Source organism: Chrysochloris asiatica, unplaced genomic scaffold, assembly GCF_000296735.1.
Source record: "Chrysochloris asiatica unplaced genomic scaffold, ChrAsi1.0 scaffold00142, whole genome shotgun sequence".
Taxonomy (NCBI): Eukaryota; Metazoa; Chordata; class Mammalia; order Afrosoricida; family Chrysochloridae; genus Chrysochloris; species Chrysochloris asiatica.
The window spans coordinates 6,265,760-6,292,060 of NW_006408660.1; the positions used below are offsets into that span (position 1 = coordinate 6,265,760).

Here is a 26,301-nt window from a genome sequence, read left to right on the forward strand (position 1 = left end):
CCTTCTAAGTATTCCTTTATATGCGGTTCAGAGTTCTGGGACCAGCCCCTGAGGCTGCTTGTTTGGGTATTCTGTGTTGTTGTAGGCGGAGCTCTCTGCTATACCTCCACCCGATCCGCCATCTTGTTTGTTCCCCTCCTTTTTTATTTGTATGAAATAAATGCTTCACAATAACATTTCTGCATTGCTTTTAATTTCCTTGTAAAAGGATATAGTTAGGTCAGGGAAGGTAGAGCCCATCTTCTGCCAGGGTATGTAGTTCCTGACTCATGCTTTCCTGCCTTGATCAGACGGCAGGCTGGTTCAAGGCCATGTGGAACCAGGTGCCATCCTGTTCAGGCCCCCAGGCTCAAAATCTACACATTATATTCAAACTGAAGGAATGAAGTCCTGATACATGCTATGACATGAATGACCCTTGAAAACATGACAAATCTGGTATGATCCTACTTATATGAAATATGTACAATAGGTAAATGTATAGAGATCAGAGTTCATTAGTGGTTTTAGGAGGAATAAAGAAAATGGGAGTCATTGCTTTAGGGGGCACTGAGCGCCTATGATGAAAAAAATTTGGAAACAGAATAGTTGCAAACCATGGTGAACGTAGATAATGTTACTGAACTGTGCATGGCAAAATGATGGAAATAGCAAATACTTTGTTATATAAGTTTTACCACAATAAAAGAGAGTGAAAGACAGAAAGACAAGATTCATGGTCCCAAAGCACTCTTTCAACCCCAACTCTTTCACAGCACCCTCTCCTCCCGCCCTCTATCCCTCCAAACTCACCAATCAGCAGCTGTACGATATTGGAACCTGCATACTTCCTCACATCCTCAATCCAGTGGGGAACCGACAGGAAGGAGCTCCTCTTGGTAATGTCATAGGCAAGGATGGCTCCATTGGCACTGCGATAGTAACTCTGGGTGATCGTGCGGAACCTCTCCTGTCCTGCCGTGTCCCAGATCTGCAGCTAAAGGAAAAAAGAAGTCGCCAGTGAGCTTGTCAATGCAGGCTCAAACAAAGGAGACAGGGAGTTCAATCCCATAAACCCAAGCCTGAAGCAGTGGTTTCATTAGGCAGGCTACCAGCCCAGCACTTGCCAAGAATCACATAGGAGAGGCTAAAAGGTAGACAAAGTGAAGGCCTTAGAAGGCACCTCAGTGCTCCAACTTTGAGAGGGGAGGGAGGACACAAAGGGAAGGTAGGCAGCCCTTGTCTCTGCCTTCTAGAATATTCAGGGAAAGGCCAGGGCAGAAGCAGGAGCAGCGATAGATAGTAAGACATGCATTCTGAACTACAGCAGTAAGAGTACCTGACCAGGGTCCTTTGTAGGTTCCCTAAACACTCTTCAACACTGGGCTAGCCCAATCTGATGAGCTGACTCCAAGCCTGCTACTATATTGGCTATGTCCTGGTCCAGGTCCCTGCCCTTCTTTGCCTGGTAAGTCTAAGAGCTCCTCCATCATTTGGGTTTTCTATCTTGATTTGAGCAAGTCTTCAGAAGGCTCTGGGAGCAGCATCCAACTACAGTAGAGTAATTAGTAGTAGACCAGCCCTTCCTCCTTAAATAACTGTTGTTGTTAAGTGCTGTTGAGTCGGTTCCGACCCATAGCGACGTAGAAAGCCTGATCTTTCTCCCGCGGAGCAGCTGGTAGTTTCAAACCGCTGACCTTAAGGTTCGCAGCCCGATTCGTAACCACTACGCTACCAGAGCTCCTTAAATAACTGTAAGACTGGAGAAAAATACATGAGGTTTCTGTTTTTAGAAAGTAGTTAAAAAATTGTAATCCCTGAAATAAAACCCATGCAATGAACCTCTCTACCTGGGGACAATTTCCTGACCACAGGACAGTGGGCTAGAATCCAAGCAGAGCAAACTGGTCCCACTGAGCTGAGGAGGCAGAAATGTGAAGTAGATATGTAAATTTTCACTTAAAGTATGAAGGTGAGTCCAAAATTATCCACACTGTGGAATTTATTTTAATCAGCTTTTTATTTTAATCATTTTTCAACATAATCTCCTTGCTTTTCAATACACTTTGTTCATCTGTTAACAAGCTTTCATATTCCTTTATTGAAAAATGTTTTAGGCTAAGCTGTGAGCCATGAATGCATCACTGTCTTCACTTCTTCACTGGTGGTGAATCTTCATCCTCAAAGGGATGCTTTCAGAAAACTAAGTTTCTGTAGCGTATCAACAGTGTGGGCAGAGGTGTGAAGATACATGTGCATTGTCACACAAGATCACAGCGCTCTTGGATAGCAGTCCTCTGCATTTAATCAGAAGTTTAGGCTTCAGTTCTTCAGTGAGCATCTCACTATAAAAAGCAATGTTGATTGCTGAATCTTTTTCTTAAGTGTTCCAATACTGGCCCTTGAGAATCCCAGAAAACTGTTAGCATCAGTTTTCCAGCTGAAGGCTGACTTTTCAACTTTTTCCTGATCAGCGATTAAGAATGTTTTCATTCCATACTCTACTGTTTACTCTAGGCTCCTAGTGATGAATCCATGTCTCATCACCAGTAATGATTGTTTTAAAGAAACTTCAAATCTTCAATGGATTTACTGTCCTTCAAGTTATCAGTCCAAATTTTGCTTGCAGATGTCCAAATGCTTCTGTTTATGCTCTTGCATGAGATGTTTTGGTACCCATCTCACGCAAACTTTTCAAAACCCAAGTCTGTATCCAGCAAAAACATCCTTCAAATATGAGGGTATTCTTAATTTTTTAAAAAGGAGGATCTTTCAGATAAACAGAAGTGGAGAGAATCTCATTAGAAGACCTGTACTACAAGAAATGTTAAACATTAAACTCTAGGCTAAAGGGTAATGACACTAGATGAAAACTCAGATCTACGAAAGAAATCAGAAGCACCAGGAATGGTAAATAGTTGGTAAATTTTCTTTCTTTCTGTAATTTCCTTATAAGATAATTGACTGTAAAGTATAAATAATGACTGCTAATTTCACCAAATGAAGAAACTATGGCTGAAATCCATAAACCAGTGGAAGACCATAGTATTACCACTGATGCAATAACTACTAAAATTGGAATCTCACATGGTTCATCATTTTTAATTTAAAGCAAACATCTTGGCCTCAGCTAGCTTTCTTCTGGATGGGTGCCAAAAAGCATTGCAGGAAGATCAGTTAGCTCAAAGAGCTGATTTTTCCATCAGTCTTTTAAACTAGATTAAAGCTGATGAAGACGTTTATTATGGAATTAATTGTGACCAGGGATGAGTTTTTAATTTACCAATATGATCCAGAGAGCAAGGTCCAATCAAAACAGTAGTTCCCAAAGGGATCAAGGCTGAGAGGTCAGATCAGAAGCTTATAACCACTGATTTGGGGACTTCAAAGAAGCACTCCTGAAAGAATTTCTTGAACACCATGGGGGCTTACTATAAAGAAGCTTTAAGAAAACTGTAATGGTGAGGAAAAAAAACAGGAAATCTGCACTGAGGAATTTTTCCCTATATGACAATGTACCTGGCTCATTCTTACAGGGTAGCAAGGGCTACCTATGAGAATTTTTTTGGGAAACCTAGGAAGTATCGATCTAGGAAAACCTAGAGAACAGCCATCCTTAATATATGTTGTTGTTGTTAAGTGCCGTTGAGTCGGTTCCGACCCATAGCGACCCTGTACAGGGTTTCCGAGGGTGTAAATCCTTACGGGAGTAGAAAGCCTCATCTTTCTCCCGCGGAACGGCTGGTAGTTTCGAACCGCTGACCTTAAGGTTCGCAGCCCGATTCGTAACCACTATGCTACCAGAGCTCCCTATCCTTAATATATATCGTTATGTTTTTTTGAAACTTTAATGATAGTTCTGAATATTAATTTTAAGTAAAAACTGATATAAATTAAGGCAGAAACAAATAAATCTGCAATGTGTGGTAGATTTTAACACCCCTCTCTCAGTAATTGATACAGCAAGTAGACACATATGTAGACAAACACAAATCAATATGGATATGATTGTCAGATTGTCGTACTGCGGTGGCTTGCATGTTGCAGTGCTACTGATAGCTATGAAACCAATGTTTTAAATACCAGGAGGGTCACCCATGGTGGACAGGTTTCAGCAAACCTTCCAGACTAAGAGTAGGTGGTTCATTTCTGAGAGGTTAGCTACTGAAAACCTTAGGAATAGCAGCAAAACATGGTCTGATGGATCTAGTGCCAAGAGATGATTCCTTCAGGTTGAAAGTCACTCAAAATATGACTGAGGAAGACCTGCATCCCCAAAGTAGAGTTTGCCTCAATTATGTGAAGAAAGCAAAGCTTTCAGGACCTTCATTTGCTGGTGGGGCATGTCTGAAAATTAGAAAACAAACAAACAAACCAAAAAAAAAAAAAAACAATGGCTTGAAACATCCATTAATAATCAAGGCACGGTATGTATAAAGTATGAATCTAGGAAAATAGAAAGTCTTAAAATATGAAATGGAATGCATCAAAAACAAAATCCTAGGCATTAGTGAGCTAAAATTGACAGGTACTGGCCATTTTGTATCTGACAATCATATGGTTTACCATGCCAGGAATGACAAATTCAAGAATGGTGTCACATTCATTGTCAAAGACAATATTTCAAGGTCTACCTTGAAGTACAATGCTGTCTATTATAGGATAGTATCTATATGCGTACAAGGATGACCCACTAATACTACTGTTATTCAAATTTACAAATCAACCACCAAAGCTAATGATGAAGAAACTGAAGAATTCAACCAACTTCTTCAGTCTGAAATTGATCAAACATGCAATCAAGACATATAACTGATAATTACTGGTGACTGTAATGCAAAAGTTGGAAATAAAGAGAAGGCACTGAAGTTGGAAAATATGGCCTTGATAGAAATAAGATGATAAGAGTTTTATAAGACCAATGACTCACATTCATATTGTTTTTCAACAACATATACGGTGACTATACAGGTGGACCTCACTAGATGGAATACACAGGAGTCGAATAGCCTACATCTCTGGAAAAAGTCGATAAAAAAGTTCAATGTCATCAGACAAAACAAGGTCAGGGGTACATTGTGAAACAAACTGACATATGCTCATATGCAAATTCAAGCTGAAGCCAAAGAAAATGAAAACAAGTCCACGAGAACTTTGAGTAAGGTATCACACCTTAATTCAGAAACTATCTCAAGAACAGATTTGACACATTAAACACTAATGACCAAAGACCAGAGTAGTTGTGGGATGGCATCAAGAACATCAAAAGATCACTAAAAAGACAAGAAAGAAAGAAAAGACCAAAGTGGATGTCAGAAGAAACTGAGGGTTGCTCTTGAACATATAGTACCTACAGCGAGTGGAAGAAATGATGAGATACAAGAGGTGAACAGAAAATGTCAAAGAACAGCTCAAGAAGACAGAGCCGAATATTATAATGAAATGTGCAAAGACCTGGAATTAGGAAGTCAACAGGGAAAAACATACTAGGTATTTCTCAAGCTGAAAGAACTAAAAATCAAATTCAAGCCTCGACTTGCATTAACAATGGGCTCAAACATACCAACAATTGTTAAGAATGACGTAAGAATGATCAGTGTGTTGTTCTGTTGTGCATAGGTTCACTATGAGTTGGAAATGACTCAACAGCACCTAACAACAACAACAACATGGGTAAAATATTGAACGACGCAGGAAGCACCAAACGATGGTAAAAGGAATACAAAGTCACTGTACCAAAAAGAATTGGTCAACAGTCAGTCATTCCAAGAGGTAGCATATAATGAAGAACCAAAGACAATGAAAGAAGTCAGAGGTACACAAGTCTCCAGGAATTGACGGAATACTAATCGAAATGTTTCAACCAACTGATGTAGTGCTGAAAGCACTCACTAGTGTATGCCAAGAAATGTGGAAGACAGCTACCTGGCCAACCAACTGGAAGAGATCCATACACATGCCCATTCCAAATAAAAGTGACCCTACACAATACACAAATGATCAAACAATATCATTAATATCACAAACAAGTAAAATTTGGCTAGAGATAATTGTACATTGACTGGGAGATGCCAGAAATTCAAGCTGAATTCAGAAATTGACAAGGCATGAGGAATATCATTGCTGATGTCAGATGGATCTTGGCTGAGAGTAGAAAATACCAGAAAGATATTTACTTGTGTTTCACTGACTATGCAAATGCATTCAACTGTGTGTATCATAACAAACCACAAAAAACATTGCAAAAAATGGAAATTCCAGAACACTTCATTGTGCTCATGTAGAACCTACACACATTATATATATATGTGTGTAAAGAGCACCACTGTAGTGCTAAACCAGCTAATTAAACCCTCATCTTTCAAAGAAGGATGTCAATAGATTATGCCTATAATTGAAGAAAGCATGAAGTAGAAATACAAGCATACAAAAAAGGAAAATCATATCAACTGAAAAGAGTTGAAAGAGGAATGGAGATTGGGGTGGAAATATCAGAGACCTTTTGCACTAAGTCTCTTAGAACCAATGGACTCATTAAACCATGTATATATGTCTACCTTTGACAAAATTTTATACTAACAGGATAGCTATAAAATGACTACTGATTAACGTACCAATTGGTAAAATTTGGGCAGCAATGGCATAGATATTTTTGTGTAAACTAGGCCCTGGTAGTACAGTGGTTATGAACTGCTAAGTTCAGTCAGCAGTTCTAAACTACCAGCAGTTCTGCCAGAGAAAGATGAGGCTTTCTGCTCCTGTAAAGATTCACAGCCTTGGAAACCCCATGTAGGGTCGCTATGAGTCAGAAACAACTCATCGGCACATAACCACCACCACCAGGCCCTTACCATGATTGGTAAATAGTCTGTAGCATTGTAGGATAAGTGCTGGACTTCTAACTGCAAGGTCAGCAGTTCAAACCCACCAATTGTTTCTTGGAAACCCTATACAAGGTTGCTATGAGTAGAAACCGACTCGACGGCACTTAACAACTCCCCAGAAATAGAGGGAGAGAAGGAGAAAAAGCAGAGTTGGACTTCCCAGGCAAGCTGGCAGACTAGGTAAAGGCACTGAACAGACCCTCTGCAACAAGGAAACAGACCAACTGAAATATATACAGATGGTAACCCTGAAGCCTTGAGCTTCCAGAGAAAAAGGTTGCTATTGAGTGGGTTCTGATTCACAACGACCCTATACAGGGTTTCTGAGGAGAGGCTGGTGGGTTTGAACTGCTGACCTTGTAGTTAACAGTCCAGTGCTTATCCTACAGCACCACACCAGAGGTGAACTGAGTGCTGACTGGATGAGGAAACTGAGCAGGAGTGGACAGAGGGGAGAGAGCTGAGCTGTCTGCTGACTTACACACAGTATAACCATCTTGAGCTTTTGCAGGTGACTGTCGATCAACAATGTGGTCTGGAGGCACAAGATACACATTGGAGGGTGTGGTAAGGGGGGTGCAGTTCTTCCTGGTTCCCCATGCCCTGCTGGTGCCTGGGAACATGGACTGCCCTTGCCCTTGCACAAACAGCATCCAGTGGCACTAACTCATAAACCACCCAGTCTGCTCTGCTTGGGGATGGGCGGCAGGCATACATCATGTCTGAAGGTGCATTTTCTTTTTTGCTATGGTTTCTTTTTGGAAGACAGCAAATGTATCAATACGATCTAGTCGTATTCAAACTTCCTGTGGCTCCACACACTAGGCAAGCACCACTACTCACTTCTGTACCGCCTGATAATCAGTAGCAAATATCAGGAAAACCCACTCTGAACTATAGCTAAACAAACAGCAAAAAAAGAAACTGCACACACACTTCCAATCTCTATCGCACCCACTAGGACACAGATGATGCCTATGAACATAACAACATTTTTGTTGTTTTTAGGTGCCAACGAGTCAGTACCAACTCATAGCGTCCTATGCACAACAGAACGATGCACTGCCAGTACTGTACAAACCTCACAACCTTTGGAACACTTAAGTGCATTGCTGCTGCCACATTGCCAGTCCATCTCTTTGGGGGTCTTCCTCCTTTTCCCTGACTCTCCACTTTACCAAGCATGATGTCCTTCTCCAGGGATTGATAATACCTGATAATATATCTGAAGTATAAGGAAAAATTCTGGCAATCCTGGCTTCTAGGGAGCATTCTGGCTGCACTTTTTCCAGCACATATTTGTTTGGTTTTTTGGCAGTCCATGGCAATTTTAATATTCTCTTCAAACACCATAAATCAAATGCCTCTCGTCTTCTACAGTCTTAGTCTTGCTTATTCACTGTCCGATTTTCACATGCATATGAAGCTACTGAAAATACCATGACTTGGATCAGGTGCACCTTAGTCCTCAAACTGACATCTCTGTTCTTGAACACTTTCATTTGCCTAATGCGATATATCTTTTAGTTTCATGACTGCAGCTTCCATGAGTGTTCATGGTTGATCCAAGAAAAATGAAGTTGTAGACAACTTCAATCTTTTCTCCATTTATCTTGATGTTATTTATTGGTCCAATGGTGAAGATTCTGGTTTTCTTTACACTGAGGTGCAACTCCTATCAAAAGCTGTGGTGTTTGATCTTCATCAGTTAAGTATTTTAAGTCCTCTTCACTTTCAGCAAGCAAAGTTGTATCACTGCATATCGCAGATTGTTAATGAGACTTCCTCCAATCCCTAAGGCCACATTATTCTTTGCATAATCTAGCTTCTCGGATTATTTGCTCAGCATACAGATTGAGTAAGTATTGTGAAAGAGTACAACTCTGGTGCACAACTTTAATTTTAAACCATTCAGTGTTCACTTGTTCTGTTCAAACAACTGCCTCTTGGTGTGTGTACAGGTTCCTCAGGAGCACAGTTAAGTGTTCTGGAATACTCATTTTCTGCAATACTGTCCATAATTTGTCATTACCCACACAATTGAAAACTTTAGTGTAGTCAATAAATCGCAGGTAAGCATCTTTCTGGTATTCTCTACTTTCAATCAAGATCCTTCTGATATCAGCAAATATAGCCCTTGTTTCACGACCTCATCTGAATCCAGCTTGAACCTTTGACAGATCCCTGTCAAAGTATGTTTGCAGTCATTTTAAATTATCTTTAACAAAAATTTAATTGCATGCAATATCAATGATATTAGCCGATGGTTTCCGCATTCTGTTGGGTCATCTCTCTTAGGAATGGGCCCAAATACGATCTCTTCTAATCAGCTGGCCAGGGAGCTGTCTTCTAAATTTCTTGGCTTACATGAGTGAGTGCATCCAGTCCTGCATCAGTTTGTTAAAAGATTTCTATTTGTATTCCATCAATTCCTGGAACCTTGTTTTTTGGCAATGCCTTCAGTGCACTCTGGACTCCTTCCTTCAGTATCATTGGTTCTTGACCTCTTGAAATGGTTGAACATTGACCATTTCTTTTTGGTACAGTGACACACTGGGTATTCCTTCCATTTTCTTTTGATGCCTTCTGCATCATTCAATATTTTGCGCACAGAATCCTTCAATATTGCAAGTTGAGGCTAAATTTCTTCTTCAGTTACCTCAGCTTGAGAAATGCTGAGTGTGTTTTTCCCTTTTGGTTTTCTAACACCACATCTTTGCACATTTCATTATAATATTTGACTCTGTCTTCTCTAGCTGCCCTTTGAAATTCTCTGTTCAGCTCTTATACTTCATGTTTTCCATTTACTTTAGCATCTCTTACACTGAAGAGCAAGTTTAGAGTCTCTTGTGACATCCATTTTAGTCTTTTCCTTCTTTCTTGTCTTCTTAATGATCTCTTGCTTTCTTCCTGTATGATGTTCTTAATGTCATCCCACAAATCATCTGGTTTTCAGTTATTAGTGCCCAATGCAACAAATCTGTTCTTGAGAAGATATCTAAATTCAGGTTGGATATGTTCAAGGTCATATATCGGCTTTTGTGGATTTGTTTTCATCTTCTTCAGCTTCAGCCTGAACTTACATATGAGCAATTGATGGTCTGTTGCAGTCTACCCCTGGTCTCGTTTTAGCTGCTGTTATGGACCTTTTCTACCATCTCTTCCCACACATTTAGTCAATTTGACTTCTGTGTATTCCCTCTGGTGATGTCCATGTACATGGTCATCTTTTATGTTGTTTAAAAATTATATTTGCAATTAAGAAGTCATTGTTCTAATAAAATTTTATCATGATTATATATATAGCAAAAGAGCTCAAAATACATAAACTCTTAATAGTGGGAGATTTTAATACACCACTTTCGAAAAAAGACCTAATAACTAGAAAGAAACTCAACAAAAACACAGAGGAACTAAACAACACAATCAGCTTGACCTCATAGGTTTATACAGAGCACTCAACCCAACAACAGAACAATACACATTCTTTTACAGTACACATGGAACATTCTCCAAAATAGACCCTGTGTTAGGCCACAACACAAGTCACAATAAATTTTGAAAAAAAATTAAGATACTACAAAGCATCTTCTCAGATCACAATGCTATAAAATTAGAAATCACCAATAGAAAGATCAAGGCAACAAAATCAAATACATGGAAACTAAAAAAACATACTGCTTAAAAGCCACTAGTTAATAGAACAAATAAACTTTTGTAAAGTAAATGAGAATAAAAACACAATATACCAAAACCTCTGGGACACAGCAAAAGCAGTGCTTAGAGGGCAATTTATAGCAATCAACACATACATCCAAAGAAAAGAAAGAACCAAAACCAACACATTTACACAACACCTCCAACAATTAGAAGAAAACCAGTAAAGTGAGCCTACAGTCACCAGAAGAAAAGAAATAATAAAAATGAAAGCAGAAATAAGTGAATTAGAAAACAGAAAAACAACAGAAAGAATCAACAAGCAAGAAGCTGGTCCTTTGAAAGGATTATTAAAACTGACAAATCATTGGCAAATCTAACAAAAGAAAATAGGGAGAAGATGCAAATAACACGTGTAAGAAATGTATGGGTAAACTGTGGTGGCAGCAGCTGAGGGAGTTGCAGATTGAGGGACATGCATACTGATTAGCACACCGGTGGCTGATCCGAGAGTGCCAGGACCCACACTAGGCAACATGTCCATGGAACTGGACACATCAGAGGGGCTGGATTAATCTGGAAATAAAAGAGCTCTGGAGACCCAGAAAAGGAGAGTCACACCAGACTGGGTGACCTTTTGGAGCTCCTGAAGGAAGGAACCAAGGAAGCACAAGACCAGGAAGAAAACACCCAGTCTGTCAAAGACTTCTTGAAAGGTAACATCAAGAAGGAGCTTAATGTGACCACCACTGAAATTTACTATGTATACTCAGCCCTTGAGGTGGACAAGGAACAAGGATGCCCTTTATCATGGCATTTGGGTAAGAGGAAGAATCATTAACAACCTGCAATATACAGATGATACAACCGTGATTGCTGAAAGCTAGAAGGACTTAAAATACTTAGTGATGAAGACCAAAGACCATAGCCTTCAGCATGGGTGCACCTCAATGTAAAGAAAACAAAAGTCCTCACAACTAGACCAATAAATAATATCATAATAAAATGGAGAAAAGATTGAAGTTGTCAAAGACTTCATTTTGCTTGGATCAACCATCAACACTCATGGAAGTAGCAGTCAAGAAATCAAACAACGTATTGCATTAGGCAAAACAGCTGCACAAGACCTCTTTAAAGTGTTCAAGAGCAAAGATGTCAGTTTGAAGACTAAAATATGCCTGACCCAAGCCATGGTATTTGCAAATAACCTCATATTCAGATGAAGGTTGGACTATAAATAAAGAAGACTGTAGAAGAATTAATGCATTTGAATTACGGTATTAGTGAAGAATGGTAAAGGTATCATGAACTACCTAGAAGAACAAACAAATCTGTGTTAGAAGATTGAAAACCACAATGCTCCTTAGGAGCCAAAATGGCCAGACTTCATATCATATGTGTCTCCCGACAAATCAGTTGGATCACGTCCCTGGAGAAGGACAGCATGATTGGTAAAGCCGAGGGCCAATGAGATGTATCGGTACTGTGGCAGCAACAACAGGCTGAAGCGTAGCAGCAATAAGGAGAGCCCAGGACCAGGCAGTGTTGTGTTCTGTTGTACACAGGGTCACTATGTGTCACAACTGACTCGACATCAACACAATATTGAGTAAGTATGGTGAATTTGCCAATTTGGATGTTTAATTTCCCTTTCTTGCCTTATAGTTCTGGCTGAGAGACTGAGTATTCCGAAACACTTAATTGTGCTCATGAGGAACCTGTACATAGACCAACAGTTGTTTGAACGGAAAAAGGGGGCAGTGAATGGGTTAAACTCAGAAAAGGTGTTTGCCACTGTTGTATTCTTTCACCATATTTATTCAGTCTGTATGCTGAGCAAATAATCTGAGAAACTGATTTATAGGAAGAAGAATGTGGCATCAGGATTGGAGGAAGATCATTAACAACCTGCAATATGCAGATGATACAACTATGCTTACTGAAAGCGAAAAGGACATAAAATACTGTGGCCCTGTGGATTAATGCACTGGACTCCAAAGTCAGTTTGAACCACAAGGTCAGCAGTTCAGGCTCACCAGCCACCCCTCAGAAACCCTATATGGGGCCACTATGGGTCAGAACCTACTCAACGGCACTTAACAACAACAAATTTGCAAAGAAGTAATAAAACTCTTATTTGCAGATGATACATTCCTAAATATAGACAATCTCAAAGAATCAGCAAGAAAATTATTGGAATTCATTGAAAGATTCAGCAAAGCAGCAGGGTAAAATATTAATATATAAAAATCAGTTGGATTCCTCTATACTAATACAGACAGCTTTAAAAAGGAAGTTAGGAAAACAATACCATTTGCAATAGTCATCCAAAAAGTGAAATACTTAGAAAAAAATCTAACCAGAGAAATAAAAGACCTATACAAAAAACACTACTACAAGAAACTAAAAGAGATTTACAGAAATGGAAGAATATACTATTCTCATGGATAGGAAGGCATTATGAAAATATCAATACTACCCAAAGCTATCTATAGATATAACATAATCCCAATCCAGATTCCAACATCATTTTTTAAAGACATGGAATAAATGATCACAAACTTTATATAGAAAGGAAGGACACCTCAGATAAGCAAAGAACTGCTTAAGAAGAACAAATTTGGAGGCCTCTTACTCCCTGATCTAAAAATTTACCATACAGTCACAGTGATCAAAGCAGCCTGGTTACTGGTACAATGAAAGATACATAGACCAGTAAAACAGACTTGAGAACGCAGAAGAAATTCTACCCACATAGAGTCAACTGATCTTTGGCAAAGGGCCAAAACACATTTCAATGGGGAAGAGATCATCTCTTCCAGAAACGGTACTGGCAAAACTGGATAGCCATTTGCAGAAGAATGAAACAAGACTCATATCTCACATTATATACAAAAACAAACAATATGGATTAAAGACCTAAATGTAACACCTAGAACTATAAAGATCATCAATGAAAAAATACGGACAAATTCTGCTGGAGAAAGATGAGGTTTTCTGCTCCTGTAAAGATTTACAGCCTTGGAAACCCTGTACAGGGTCGCTATGAGTCAGAACCGACTCCATGGCACCTAACAACAACAATACATGGCGTACATACACTATCAAACATTCCAAAAAACACACAAACAGCAGAAGACAAAATAGATGACTGGGACCTCCTAAAAATTAGGAACTTAAGTACTACAAAAGATTTTGCCAAAAGAGCAAAAAGGGAGCCTACAGACTGAATTTTTTTTGCAACAAAGTATCGGATAAGGGACTAATATATAAAATTTATAGAAAAGTACAGCACCTCTGGAGTCCTGATGTGGCACTGTAGGAGAAGCACTCGACCTCAGAGTCAGTTAGAATCAGAAGGTCTGAAGTTCAAACTCACCAGCTGCTCCTAGGAAATACTATACAAGGTCTCTATGAATCTGAACTGATCCGATGGCACTTAACAACAACAACAACAACAACACCTCTAAAAGAAAAAGACAAACAACCCAATTTTAAAATGGGCACACTTGGAAAAGGCTGACGAAATTAGAGAGGTAATTGATAATGATTTAGGTTTCCAACAGGCCCCACTAACGTGCTATTCCAAAACTAAAACACTTCTCTTTATTTTTAATGACAAAAAAGTAGTTGGCTGCCTGATTGCAGAACAGTGGGGCTACAGCGTTATAGAAGAGAAACTTCAGTCATTGAAACAGAAGAAGAAAAAGTCAGATTTTAAAGACAAAAAGCCTGGTGCTACTCAACTTTGCCATAGCCTGCTATCTGTGGGATCAGCTGAATATGAGTATTCAGCATGATGCAGCAGCAGATTATTGTCTCCTGCATGACTGAATGCTTAAGGAGTAACTTTACATATGGTTCATATTTGAGTAAGGGAAGTAATTGCTTTCTCAGATCCTATGAAAAACTGTTTGCAACGCAGTATTGTGGCACTAGTCAGTTTCTGGTAATTAATTTTATTAATGGACAGAAAAGCACCTAAAACAAATTCTTGCCTATAGTACTAGAAGACATCTACTAAAGAATGGATTAATTGCTGACTTCAACCAGGAACTCGGGCTATTCTTACTACCGTGAACTCAGGACTAGCAACAACCATAAGGTTGTTCCATTTTCATAAAATTGGAAACAATGGAGTTATAGCTTATTACTGTTTTGTTTTTTAAACTAGGTATTGTTTATTATCTTTTATAGAAATTTATGATTGATTTATTTTATCTATAATTATTTAGACATGTTTACACCTAGCAGATAATTGTTAGTAGTGGACTGAAAACTAATGCAAGAACTGTATGGTTTCAGTGTTATGTATATTTTGAAGTTTTTAATACAATAACAACAACAACAAATATGAAACTATACCAGTGTAGCTTGGTACTGTATTTTTTTATATTGATCTGTGGATACCAGTTTATAGGTTCAAAGGTTGTATTTTCATGGAGCCTGAAACCAATGTTTTTTGAGTATTTTAGGAGGGTACAATATTAATTTATTAAAGACCTGAAGTATACTTTGAAAGAAAAGCTCCAAGTAAGCAGGAATATTTTAGAATATTGAGCTTTTCATTCCATTTATCTCTTTCCTATTCTTTGTTGTTGTTGTTAAGTGCCGTGGAGTCAATTCTGACCCATAGTGACCCTGTATAGGGTTTCCAAGGAGCAGCTGGTGAGCTAGAACCACCAACCTAGCAGGTGAAAGTGGGAAGTGGCAGAGTTGAGGCTTTCCTTCTTTGAGAGCTTCTGTTGTTGTTAAGAGCCATCAAGTCGGTTCTGACACATAGTGACACCGTATAGGATTTCCAAGGAGCAGCTGGTGTGCTTGAACCACCAACCTTGCGGTCCAAACTGACTTTGCAGTCTAGCACAGTAACCCACAGCGCCACGCCAAGACTCCTGGAAACTTTATATGGGTTCACTCAAAGTCACAATCAACTCGAATGCACTTAACAACAACAACAAAAGAAAAATGTACCTTTGCGTGTTCAGTATGTACTGAGCTCTTGCCATGTCACTGAGGCTGTTGTAGGATCTGGGGATAAAGCAGAGAGTGAAACAAAGACAGAGCTCACTTGCTAGTAAATGAAGACAAACAAGAAGAATACAAAGTAGATACATTCAGAACGGGACAATAAGCACTAAGAAGATAACTAGAAAGACTATTTGGGAGTCCTGGTGTGGCACTGTAGGATAAACACTGGACTGCTAACCGTTACGGTCAGTGATTTAAACCCACTGCCTATGCCTCTGAAACCCTATGTAGGGTCGTTGTGAGTTGGAATCACTGGTCAGCACTTAACAACAACAACTGGGATGAGAGAGAGAACTACTTGACCTAGAGTGGTCAGCGAAGGGTTTTCTGAGTAGGTGACATTTGAGCTGAAGCCTGAGGATGAGAAGTCAATCATAGAGGCCATGTTCAGGCAGAGGGAACAGTATAGAAAACGTTTGACCTGTTTGAGAAAGGTCATTGTGACAGAGACTGAAAAAGGACCGTGGAAGGTGTGCGACCAACAGAGGATGCGGGATCTTGTAGGTCAATGTAGAGTGCGGATTTTCTTTTTAGTGCAATGGAAATCCACTGTCTGAAGCAGAGAAATGCATGTCAGACATTGCTTTCAGGCTGCACCACGTTATCTCATCCCTGACCGTGTACTCTGGAAGTGGCAGCAGTGAGCAGACTCAGGTCTCATAACCAGGCCTTGCCTTCTGCTTTGTGTTTCAGGCAGGGATGTCTGTGAGAACTCATTTATTCATGATCCAAAAAAGGGGGTTAACTCCCTATGATCAGCTCTTGACCAGTGGTAGGGATAAGGGACTAGTATGAAATACTCCCCTCTACCACCCTTGGAGGGACAGTTTTGAGACACATCTGGGATACTTCTCATAGCAAATGACCTTTTCAAGGGGAGTTAAAACCAAGACAAGATATGCTCAGATTGATGCTTCTTAAATGCCACTCCAGCTCTTGGGTAGGAAATGGTTCTGCCAGGAGTCCTAGAGAAGACTTTGTACACAAAGCCCAAGTACTTGACAGAACCAGAGCCTTTCCCCAGAGCACGGCTGCTCCTCCCCCTCCATCACCCATCCCAGGCACCTAAACACAGCCTGTTCCACCAAAGCCCCTGGGCTACCATTAGGCAGGGTCCCAAGGGAGGCTGGGTGAAAAGTTTAATGAGTCTGATCAGGCAATGTTAGTTTCTTGAGAAACAAGTAGGTGAGGAAGGCAAGCTGACTAGACATAGCAACCAGGAATCACCCTGAACCATGTATTAAGAAGAACTGTCCTCGCTATGACCCACCTCATAAGAGCTTGCAGGTAGAGACTATAAACCCAGTGTTAAAACAGATGAGCAGCGAAGGTTCAGAAGGGCTCAGTGATGTCCAAGGGACTGGAATGTATAATCCCAAATTAATACCCATCTGCCTTTCCGCAAAAACCTGGCAATCAGGAAATCATGGGCCCTCACAAACCATCTAGACTGATATTTTACCAACAAGGAATCTTTTAACTTTATCTTCCATAGTCCCTACATTTTAAAGGATGGAGCCAACCAAGCTGCATTTGTGTCCTCTACCCTCTGCTCACTGCCATCCTAGCCTTTCACTAGGATGATTATAAGTCCTCAACTAGTCTCTAGAATGCCACCCTTACACACCTGGAGTCCATTCTCCACAAGGTAGCCAATCGGCATGTTCTAAAACATTATTAAGAATTTGTAACTCCTCTTCATTGCATGGCATCTTCCAAGTCCTCAAGATCTGGGCCAACAGGACCCCAGACATTCTGATTCCATCAGCTACCACTTTCCTCTCCCCCACCTCACTCCAGCCTTATTTGCTTCCTGGCTGTTCCTGAGGTACTCTCTATCAAGGTCTTTGCCTTCATGCTCCCTCTAATGGAAAATGGGCTCCTTCCCAGGTCTTCACAGAGCTCCCCTCTTCTCTTCAATCCAGTCTAAATTCAAATGTCACCTCTCCTGATCCTCCCCCTTTCCCAAATCCCCATTTATTTTTCTGCAGTGCAATCCACTGCTTAACATGACATCACACACACACTTTACATTTTTACTGTCTCTTCCTCCTAGAGTTTCTATGAGGACAGGGGCTGTGTCCATCTGCTGTTTTACTATGTTCCCATCACCAGCACAGTATAGAAGGTGTTCAATCAATCTGTGTTGAAAGAATGAGTGTTGTTTCTGCCCCTAGAAACTGTTACCCTGCCCCCTCCCCTCCTCCCCTCCTCCCCTGTATTAGTTAGGAAAGCAAACCTTTGAGTCATTTGCATACTTACTGTTGAGGCTCTGAGTTTTTCACTACCCAGAATACATTAGCCAGCCTTAAACTACTTAGAAAACCTGCCTGTGGAAACCACCACCCTAACCCCGACATTTCCCCACCCCCGAAGTGTTCTGCCTGCACTCTCACTGAACAAACCAACAAGGACTTTGTTCACAAACAATATTCAAGCCCTCCCACATTTTTTGCCTCCCATATGGCACATCACTAGCTTCTCAAACCTTTCCCAGTCAGGCTTTCTTGTCTAACAGCTGACCTGTGGGAAAATTCTCTAGGCTGCTTCTGTCTAGAGTGCATCTGCTGGACACAGAGGGCATGGTGAGGCCCGATTAGGACTGAAAAGGATAGCCAGTTTCAGCAGGGTTTAGTCCTATATGTTTCAAATGGGGTCAGGTGTGGTCTGGTGGGGATGTCAAGATAGCAAGAGCCCCAGTCCTGCATCTTAGGCCCTTCTTCACCCGGGAGGTCTCATGGCCCACAGTTTTATACATAGACGCTTCCAAGCCCATACCTAGCAACTCCCAGTTTCCTTTGTTCTGAGTCTCCACACCATGCTGTGGCTTTATTAGTATTCTCATCATTGTCTCCTTTCCTAGGATTACTGCATTCATCTTAACCTTTTGGTGATGGTGATGGCCCACCTATTCTTTAGGACTCCAATTAAAAACCACATATCAGGATTGTTTTTCTGACACCACAGGCCTGTGCAGTCCCAAACAGAAGTCATTATTCTTCCCTTCATGGTAGCAAGGTTCTTTACTCTTGCCTCTATAACACACATCAAATTATTAGTTATCCACCAAAATCAAATGTCCCACAAAAAGATCACTATGTGGCAGGCAGGGAACATAAGACACAATAAGGTAACGGGTTGGCGGACTGGGTAGCCAGCAGAAAAGGAGATCCTGCCAAATTCAGTAAACAACAACCAAATTAACCACTCTGCAGTCCACCACAATGGCTTTAGAATGGGACTGCCAGGGTGTGACTCCTGGTTTAGTCATCTGCTTCTTGTCAACAAGAATGAGCTCAAGGGGAGAGCCCAACTCATTCCTCTTTGTACCATCTAAAACTAGCACAGTGCCTGGCACAGAGGAGGCCCTCAACAAATAACCAGTTAAAGACAGGTCTTGCTAGTCAGGCTAGTGCAGAGAGACATGAAATATGACAAGGCTAAAAAGGAGCTTTCCAGGGATTCACAAAGATCTTATGGAATAAACTCCTATTTGCCCAAATGGGGAATCAATCCTGTTTATTGGGTTAAAAGTACTGTTGCCATTTCAGTTTCAGAACCTGTGTCAAGCACTTGTCCCTACTAATTGAAGCAAAAGAGGATTTTTTACTTTAATGTCCTTCTCCTGAGTAAAAAAGCATGCAATGGAAATTTCCTTGCTTCTTTATATTAGAAAAAGACCTTGGGAAAACTAATTCTTAGGACAAGTTCTAAAAACCGGTCAGACTGACCCAAATAAAAGTATCTGAGCTATTTTTCATCACGTCTTTGGAGGTGCTAAATCAAACCAGGAAGTGAAGCTTGTGGACTACTCCACTGGCAGACTCCTGGGCACTTCTACTGCATCTTACTTCTCCAGGGAAAACCTCAGCTCACTGGATTACAAACCAGTCACAGACTCCCCCCGCCACCCCTTGAAAAAAAGGATGCACTGTTCAGAGCAATAGAAAGATGCTGCAAAAACCTCTAACATGAGGGGACTTCAAAATGTTCATGGAAAAATGGCATTTTTTTGGAAAGGTAGAGACCACCCACTTGTAGACTAACAGGAGACAGATAACAGCACCAAGACAGAGAGGAAAAATGTGAGAATGTGCAATGCTAGCAACTGTCCACGTAAGGTGAGAGCAAGGTGGACTTGAAAGCAGTTCCCAGAGGGTTTCTGAGGCCTGGGGAAGACTCCTGACTTCAAATTCCCTCCCATTCCTAACCATGGTTGCCCAAGATCCAGAGTCACACAATGTTTGTCCCTGGTTAAAATGCAGCTCTTTGGCAGGGCCCTCTTCTCAATCAAAAGTGAAAGACAAATCAGGAACCCCCAAGCTTCAGTTCCCTGCAACAGCTGAGCTAGAGCTAGTTTAAGCTTCCTCATCAGTAAAATGGAAACAACACAGTAATTAGCTCTATTTCCCCAGGCTTGTTGGAAGCTGGATGTGAAAATGCTTTGCAAACTGTAAAGGACCCACTAGATGCATTGCACACTGTTAGGACTTCATATCTACCAGGCTATTTCTACCTAATCCTCACCATTACCTTAGTAATGTTGCTTTAATTAGTTGTGGCAACCTTATATACAACAGAATGAAATTCTATTATTTGTACTATTTTTTTCATCTTCTCAAATGCTGTCAACTATGCCTCCAGCCTTTTATCAAATCTCCGGAAAAGAGGAGCAGCCTCCTAACAGCCTCCCAGACCCTGCCTCCACATCAACTCTGGCCATTTAATCCCTACTGCCTCAGAACACACTCAACACATCTCCTAGAATGACTACAAGGGTGTTGTGCCCTTTGGTTAAATGATTGCATATTCCTGTGTGTTTTGTGTACATCAAAAAAAAAAAAAAAAAGAGGGAGTAGAGGCAAATACTGTTTACCGATGGTGCATGGAAGGGACTATAATCAATGCAATGAAACAAAATACAATTTGTTGAGCGCAAAACCCATGTTCTCCCATGTAAACTATCACTCAATTCACAATGAAAACTTTAAAAATAAACAAATAAAGTCTAAATAACCACTGATGTATAATTTAAGAAAACTTTAAAACACTTTGGAACTCAAATCCTAGATTTAGGGGCAGGGGCAATGAGGAGGGAGTAAAAGTAAGTGCCAAGGTCCTTATCTTCAGGTTTATAGTAAAATTATTTCCTCCATGGGGCCTTTTACCTTGGTTCTTAGGAAAAACAGCTGTTTGGAAAAACTCTTAAGGCCTAGTTTTCTACCTCAGAGGGTTAGCTACTTTTGTCCAGGTTGATTTGCGTTTCCTGGGTAAATTGTAAACAACTTGGTTTGACACTTTTTGTCTGGTTCTGGGTTGCAGCCTGCTCTGTGATTGGTATGCTCCTTGCAGGGACTGGAAAACATACTATACAAATGAATTGAGTTGTAGTCTACTATGCAAATGCAGTAAGTGTCTTGAGGCCTACAGAAAAGGGCTTGGTTAACTTTGGGTTCCCACCTTGACATCAACTAGGAGTTTTGTGTATATAAATAGCCAACTCCGCAGAGATTTTTCAGACTGAAAGAAGCAGAAAGAGAACCAACAGTAAAAAGACGAAAGAATTGGAGAGAAGGGAGGCAAGGAGTCTCCTAAAAAAAACTGAAACACAAGAGCAGTAACAAAGAAAGCAGCAAGAAGTTCAAAAGGGCCCCAACAGCACAGCTGTAGCAACAGATCCAGAAGGGGACTCGTGGCAGTCACTGATGACAGAAAACAGGACCGTGAGGAGACTGAGAGGAAGTGAGAGAAATGTCCAGTATTAAAGAAGGAAGACTGCCAACATGCTTCCTGATACTGGTCCTGAGTTGGTAACCTGTTCCTTCCTTAGTAAGCCACTGAACTGTACGTATGGTGCTGTGAGTTCTAAGTGGCCACTGCAATGGGTTCTCAAACCCAGCAGAGAAGTTGAGTGCTATGGGAGGAATAGCTAGAGTTAGAATTGACAAAATGGCTGGAGAGTAAAGGTAAGCTTGACCTCTACCTCAGAGGGATCAGCTGTGGGCTAGTGATCTTTAGTCTCATGACCATCCCTGAAGTTAGACAGGTTCTGATGCTGCTGCTACTGCTACTAGTACATCCACCATTTTACAAGGTAAAAAAAGAGACAGTGATTGATTCTAAAGTGAATATTTACAAAACAGAAGTTTAAACATGCATTTAGAATTTTAAAAGGTGAGTAGAAGAAGCATGTATATAAGGGAGCTTCAAAAAGTTCATGGAAAAAATGGAATTAAACGATAATGGACATTGGTTACCTAAATTGGGGGGCTAGAAAGGTACGAAGTGCCTGGCTTATAAATTTTCAAGAGGGAGCTTAGTTTCAAGGTGTGCAGGGGAAGGTAGAACTCCCACTGAATAGTTTTCATCTTGCCTTGATGGGTCTGGTAAAAAGTGGGGGGATAGGATTCTTTTAATTCAATAGTGAGTAACTATTATGACTAATTGTGATTGTCACAACTGTAAAGATAGAAGTTACATAACAAAAAGTGGGGAATAGCTAATCTTACATGCCAGGAACAGAGTACCCTGGGACCAGGAAGAGGGAAGAGCTTGAGTGAAACATGGGATCCTAACCAGGGAAGGAGCAACACTAGAGATGGAGACAGAGATGTTGGCATGGAGAGATAGTGCCTCTGATGACTACTCTAGACTCAAAGAAAGAGAAAGGCTGTGTGCTGGTGGGCAGGGGGCTGATTTGCAAAATACACCCTTTGGTTGTTTAAATGATTATCTATTCCTGTGTGTTTCTGTGTACATAAAAAAAAAAAAGGGGGGTGGATAGAGGCACAAGAAGGGTATTGTAATCATTGCAATGAAACAAAATGCAGTAGGCTGAGTGCAAAACCAATGTTCTACCATGTAAACTATCACTCAATTCACAAAAATAGCTTTTTTAAAAAAAAAAAAAACAGAATTTTTCCATGAGATTTTGGAAACCCCCTCATACTTCCACATTAGTAGAGGGAGACATGGAAGACAGCTTTCCTTTGTTTTTCTAGGTAACAAATGTTCCTCTGAAAATTTTTGTCTGAGCCAATGCATTCAGGAGATAACAATAATCTGTTGATGTACTGTATACATTTGTTGTTGTTAAGTGCCGTCGAGTTGGTTCGGACCCATAGCAACCCTGTATAGGGTTTCCAAGAGCAGCTGGTGAGCCTGAGCCACCAACCTTGTGGTTCAAACTGACTTTGCAGTCAGAGTATTAGCCCACAGCACCACATATCCATTGGAAGTGTTTTCTACATGATTGAATTTCATCTATAATGTAAAGACAGCAAATACTAATAATTCACAGTCAGCAAACTAAAGTTTATTCTGATTACCATATCCATTTTTAGGTCATGAAATCATCCACTATTAATGTAATAATACATTACCAAAACACTTTAACCCAAGAGTAAAAAACAAATTAAATAAAAATAAAGATTTCTATTAGAAATAAACAGAATATTTTTAATTTTTAAATAATCTAATTTTTTAAAACTCTCATCCTCTGGTAGTGTAGTGGTTACGAATCAGGCTGCGAAACTTAAGGTCAGCAGTTCAAAACTACCAGCTGCTCCGTGGGAGAAAGATGAGGCTTTCTGCTCCTGTAAAGATTTATAGCCTCGGAAACCCTGTACAGGGTCGCTATGGGTTGGAACCGACTTGACGACACTCAACAACAACACAACAAACATCCTTAAAAGTGGTGGAGGGAGAGAGTCCTCTGGCAAGGAACTTCAGAGACCGGTGGAATCCTTAAGCCAGGAAAGGCTCCAGAGATTGTATGGTCCAACACCCTCACTTAATAGATGAGGAAGCCAATGCAAGGAGGGGAAGTGCCCTTTAGGGCCATACAGCTAGCTGGAGGAGAACCCTCTAGACCTATCACATCAAGGTGAATCTTGTCCCTTTCAAAAACAGTCACCTCAGAAAGCAATGCCCTTATTTCACTAACCTGCATCTGCCAAAAACAAACTGGAACTGCCTTTGATGTCCTTAGGCAAGCCCACTAACCTCAAGGAAGCCAAAATGGTTATTTTACATTCATATCTCATTTTTAGCAAAGAACCGCTAACACTATGGTTGGCTTTAATGACCTTTTGACTCCTTTTAATCATCACATCCACCCATGAAACACCAGCCAAAACAAAGAGCTGCAGGTTCTGAAGACAATTCTGAATAGGTAGTATATCATAACTGATGAAATATTTGGGAGACATACTCTGAAGCTCTAGGTTATTAATTTTAAAGATCAGTCACATGACTTTTCAGTCACATTCCACATTCAGAGTGGCATCATCTGATGTAGACTACTGGTATGGCGCTATAGGATCAGCACTGGATGGCAAACCACAAGGTTGGCAGTTCAACCCACCAGTCGCTCCTTGGAAACCCTATATAGGGTTGCAATGATTTGAAACTGACTAGACATTTTTTAACAACAAAAACAACAATGATAATCTTGATTTAAGAACTCATGATAATACACTTCTTCTAGGATTATGTTTGCCTTTTTCCAGTCCAGGAAAGGGAATTTTGCAAAGCAAAGTAACACAAGTAATATTTAAAAAAAAAAAAAAAAACAAAAAAACCCCAAACCCAGTCATTAAATTAATTCTGATACTTTGGGTTTCTGACACTGTAAATCTTTACAGGAGCAGATAGCCTCATTTTTCTCCTGAGGAGTAGTGGTGGGGTTCAAACTGCTGACCTTGTGGTTAACAGCCCAATGTGAAACCCACTATACCACCAGAGCTCCTTATAACTAACATTACAGGAGGACATATTTATATTGGTATAGATGCACTATACTACCCATTGTTCTTGAGTAGACTCCTACTTACATCAATCCTATAGGGCAAAGTAGAACTACCCCAGAGGGATTCCAAGGCTATAAATCTTTATGGGAGCAGACTGCCTCATCTTAATCCCATGAAACAGCTGGTGGGTTCAAACTACTAACTTTCTGGTTAATAGCCAAGCACTTAACCATAGGTGCTATATTAATGACAAATGGTCCTGGAATTCATCAAAGCAGATTGGACAGGCCTTTTACCTAATACACTTGATTAGTTTCTGTTCCTATGTAAACTGATATGTTCAGTAAAACATTTCAGAGATCATTCTAGATGGGCTTATTTGTTCACACTGGTCTTTCCCACCACTCAGGATTTATTAGTTTAATAAGCCCCTGGAATTAGGATGTCAATATCATAATGCTAACCAAAATGCAAAATACAAGTAATATAGAACAGTTTAGATTTGAAATTTGTCCCACCTTTTGGCTGGCTGATTAGTCAGTGCGGGTACAAGGTATAATGCAGCAATGAAAAAAAAGTACCTCGTAGTAAGGACCCAAAGGGCTAAGTTCTGGTTGAAATTTTGCCACAAACGGGTCTTAATTCCCTCCTCTCTAAAGCCAGAAAGAGTCCTGGTGTGGCACTATATAGAATAAGCACTGGACTGCTAACCACAATGTCAGTGGTTCAAACCCACTAGTCTCTTCAGAAACCCTATTCAGGGTCACTATGAGTTGGAACTGACTTGACAACAGTTAACAAAGCCAGATTATCTCTCACAAGGGGACTGTATATATTGAATGAACAATGTATGAGAAAAGTAGTAAAAACCGTTAAAATACAGTACACATAGAGGGAGGGTTGTTTGATTACTACTGTTGTTATTAAGTGCCTTTGAGTCTATTCCAATTTATAGCAACCCTGTATCGGGTTTCCAAGGAGCGGCTGGTGGATCTGAAATGCTGACCTTGCGGTTCACCATCCAATGCTTACCCTACAGCTCCACACCAGGACTCCTCTACTACTTCTATACTATAGGATTTTCTCCCGCCCAAAGTACCAATCTTATTCACAGAATCAGGCATCAGCAAGGGCCTGTTGTTGCTGTTATTGTTGTTAAGTGCCATGGAGTCGGTTCCAAATCATAGAGACCCTGTATAGGGTTTCCAAGGAGCAGTTGGTGAGTTTGAACTACCGATCTTGCAGTTCAAACCGACCTTGAGGTTGAGTGCTTATCCTATGGTGCCACACCAGGACTCCAGCACTAGCCTCTCGCAGTACAAATGCCTGTAGGTAAAGAATACCTAACCAGGCTAATGACCACAGAAATGACAGGCAGGAAACAAAACATGTCCACATCCTAGGACACAATGGGGAACTAGGAGGGCCTTGTTCAACTCTTACTTCCCATGACAACTTTTACTTCCCATGTGGTTCAGAACCACTGCTCAGACCACCTTTTTAGGCTTTTTTTTTTTTACACAGAAAACCCTGATAAGAGGAGGCAAGACAGATATGGCTGGTTGTCTTCCTTTACAAATAAGGAAACAGATTATTGATATGACTTTGCTTAAGGTATGCTAGTCCACCAGGATGAGAAATGGGCTTCCAGATTCCCCATGCCACTCCCTCGTATCAAGTAACTGAACCAATATAAGATCCCATGGAAGGAGCTCTGGTAATGTTGTTGTTGCTGTTGTTGTTAAGTGCCATCGAGTCGGTTCCTACCCATAGCGACCCTGTACAGGGTTTCCGAGGGAGTAAATCTTTACAGGAGTAGAAAGCCTCATCTTTCTACCGCGGAGCGGCTGGTAGTTTCGAACTGCTGACCTTAAGGTTCGCAGCCCGATTCGTAACCACTACGCTACCAGAGTAGTGGTTACAAATTGGGCTGCGAACAGCAAGGACAGCAGTTCGAAACTACCAGCTGTTCTGCAAGAGAGAGATGAGGCGTTCTGCTC

General features: G+C 40.6%; 1 protein-coding gene across 1 annotated transcript in view; it reads right to left on the reverse strand.

Annotated features, from left to right (window-relative positions):
* The window catches only part of RAB43 (RAB43, member RAS oncogene family), a 37,646-nt gene that overhangs the window by 4,613 nt on the left and 6,732 nt on the right, over positions 1-26,301 (reverse strand). The window contains exon 2 of the mRNA XM_006870475.1: positions 793-976. Coding sequence (XP_006870537.1) covers positions 793-976 — 184 coding nt within the window. The remainder of the gene's footprint in view (positions 1-792; positions 977-26,301) is intronic.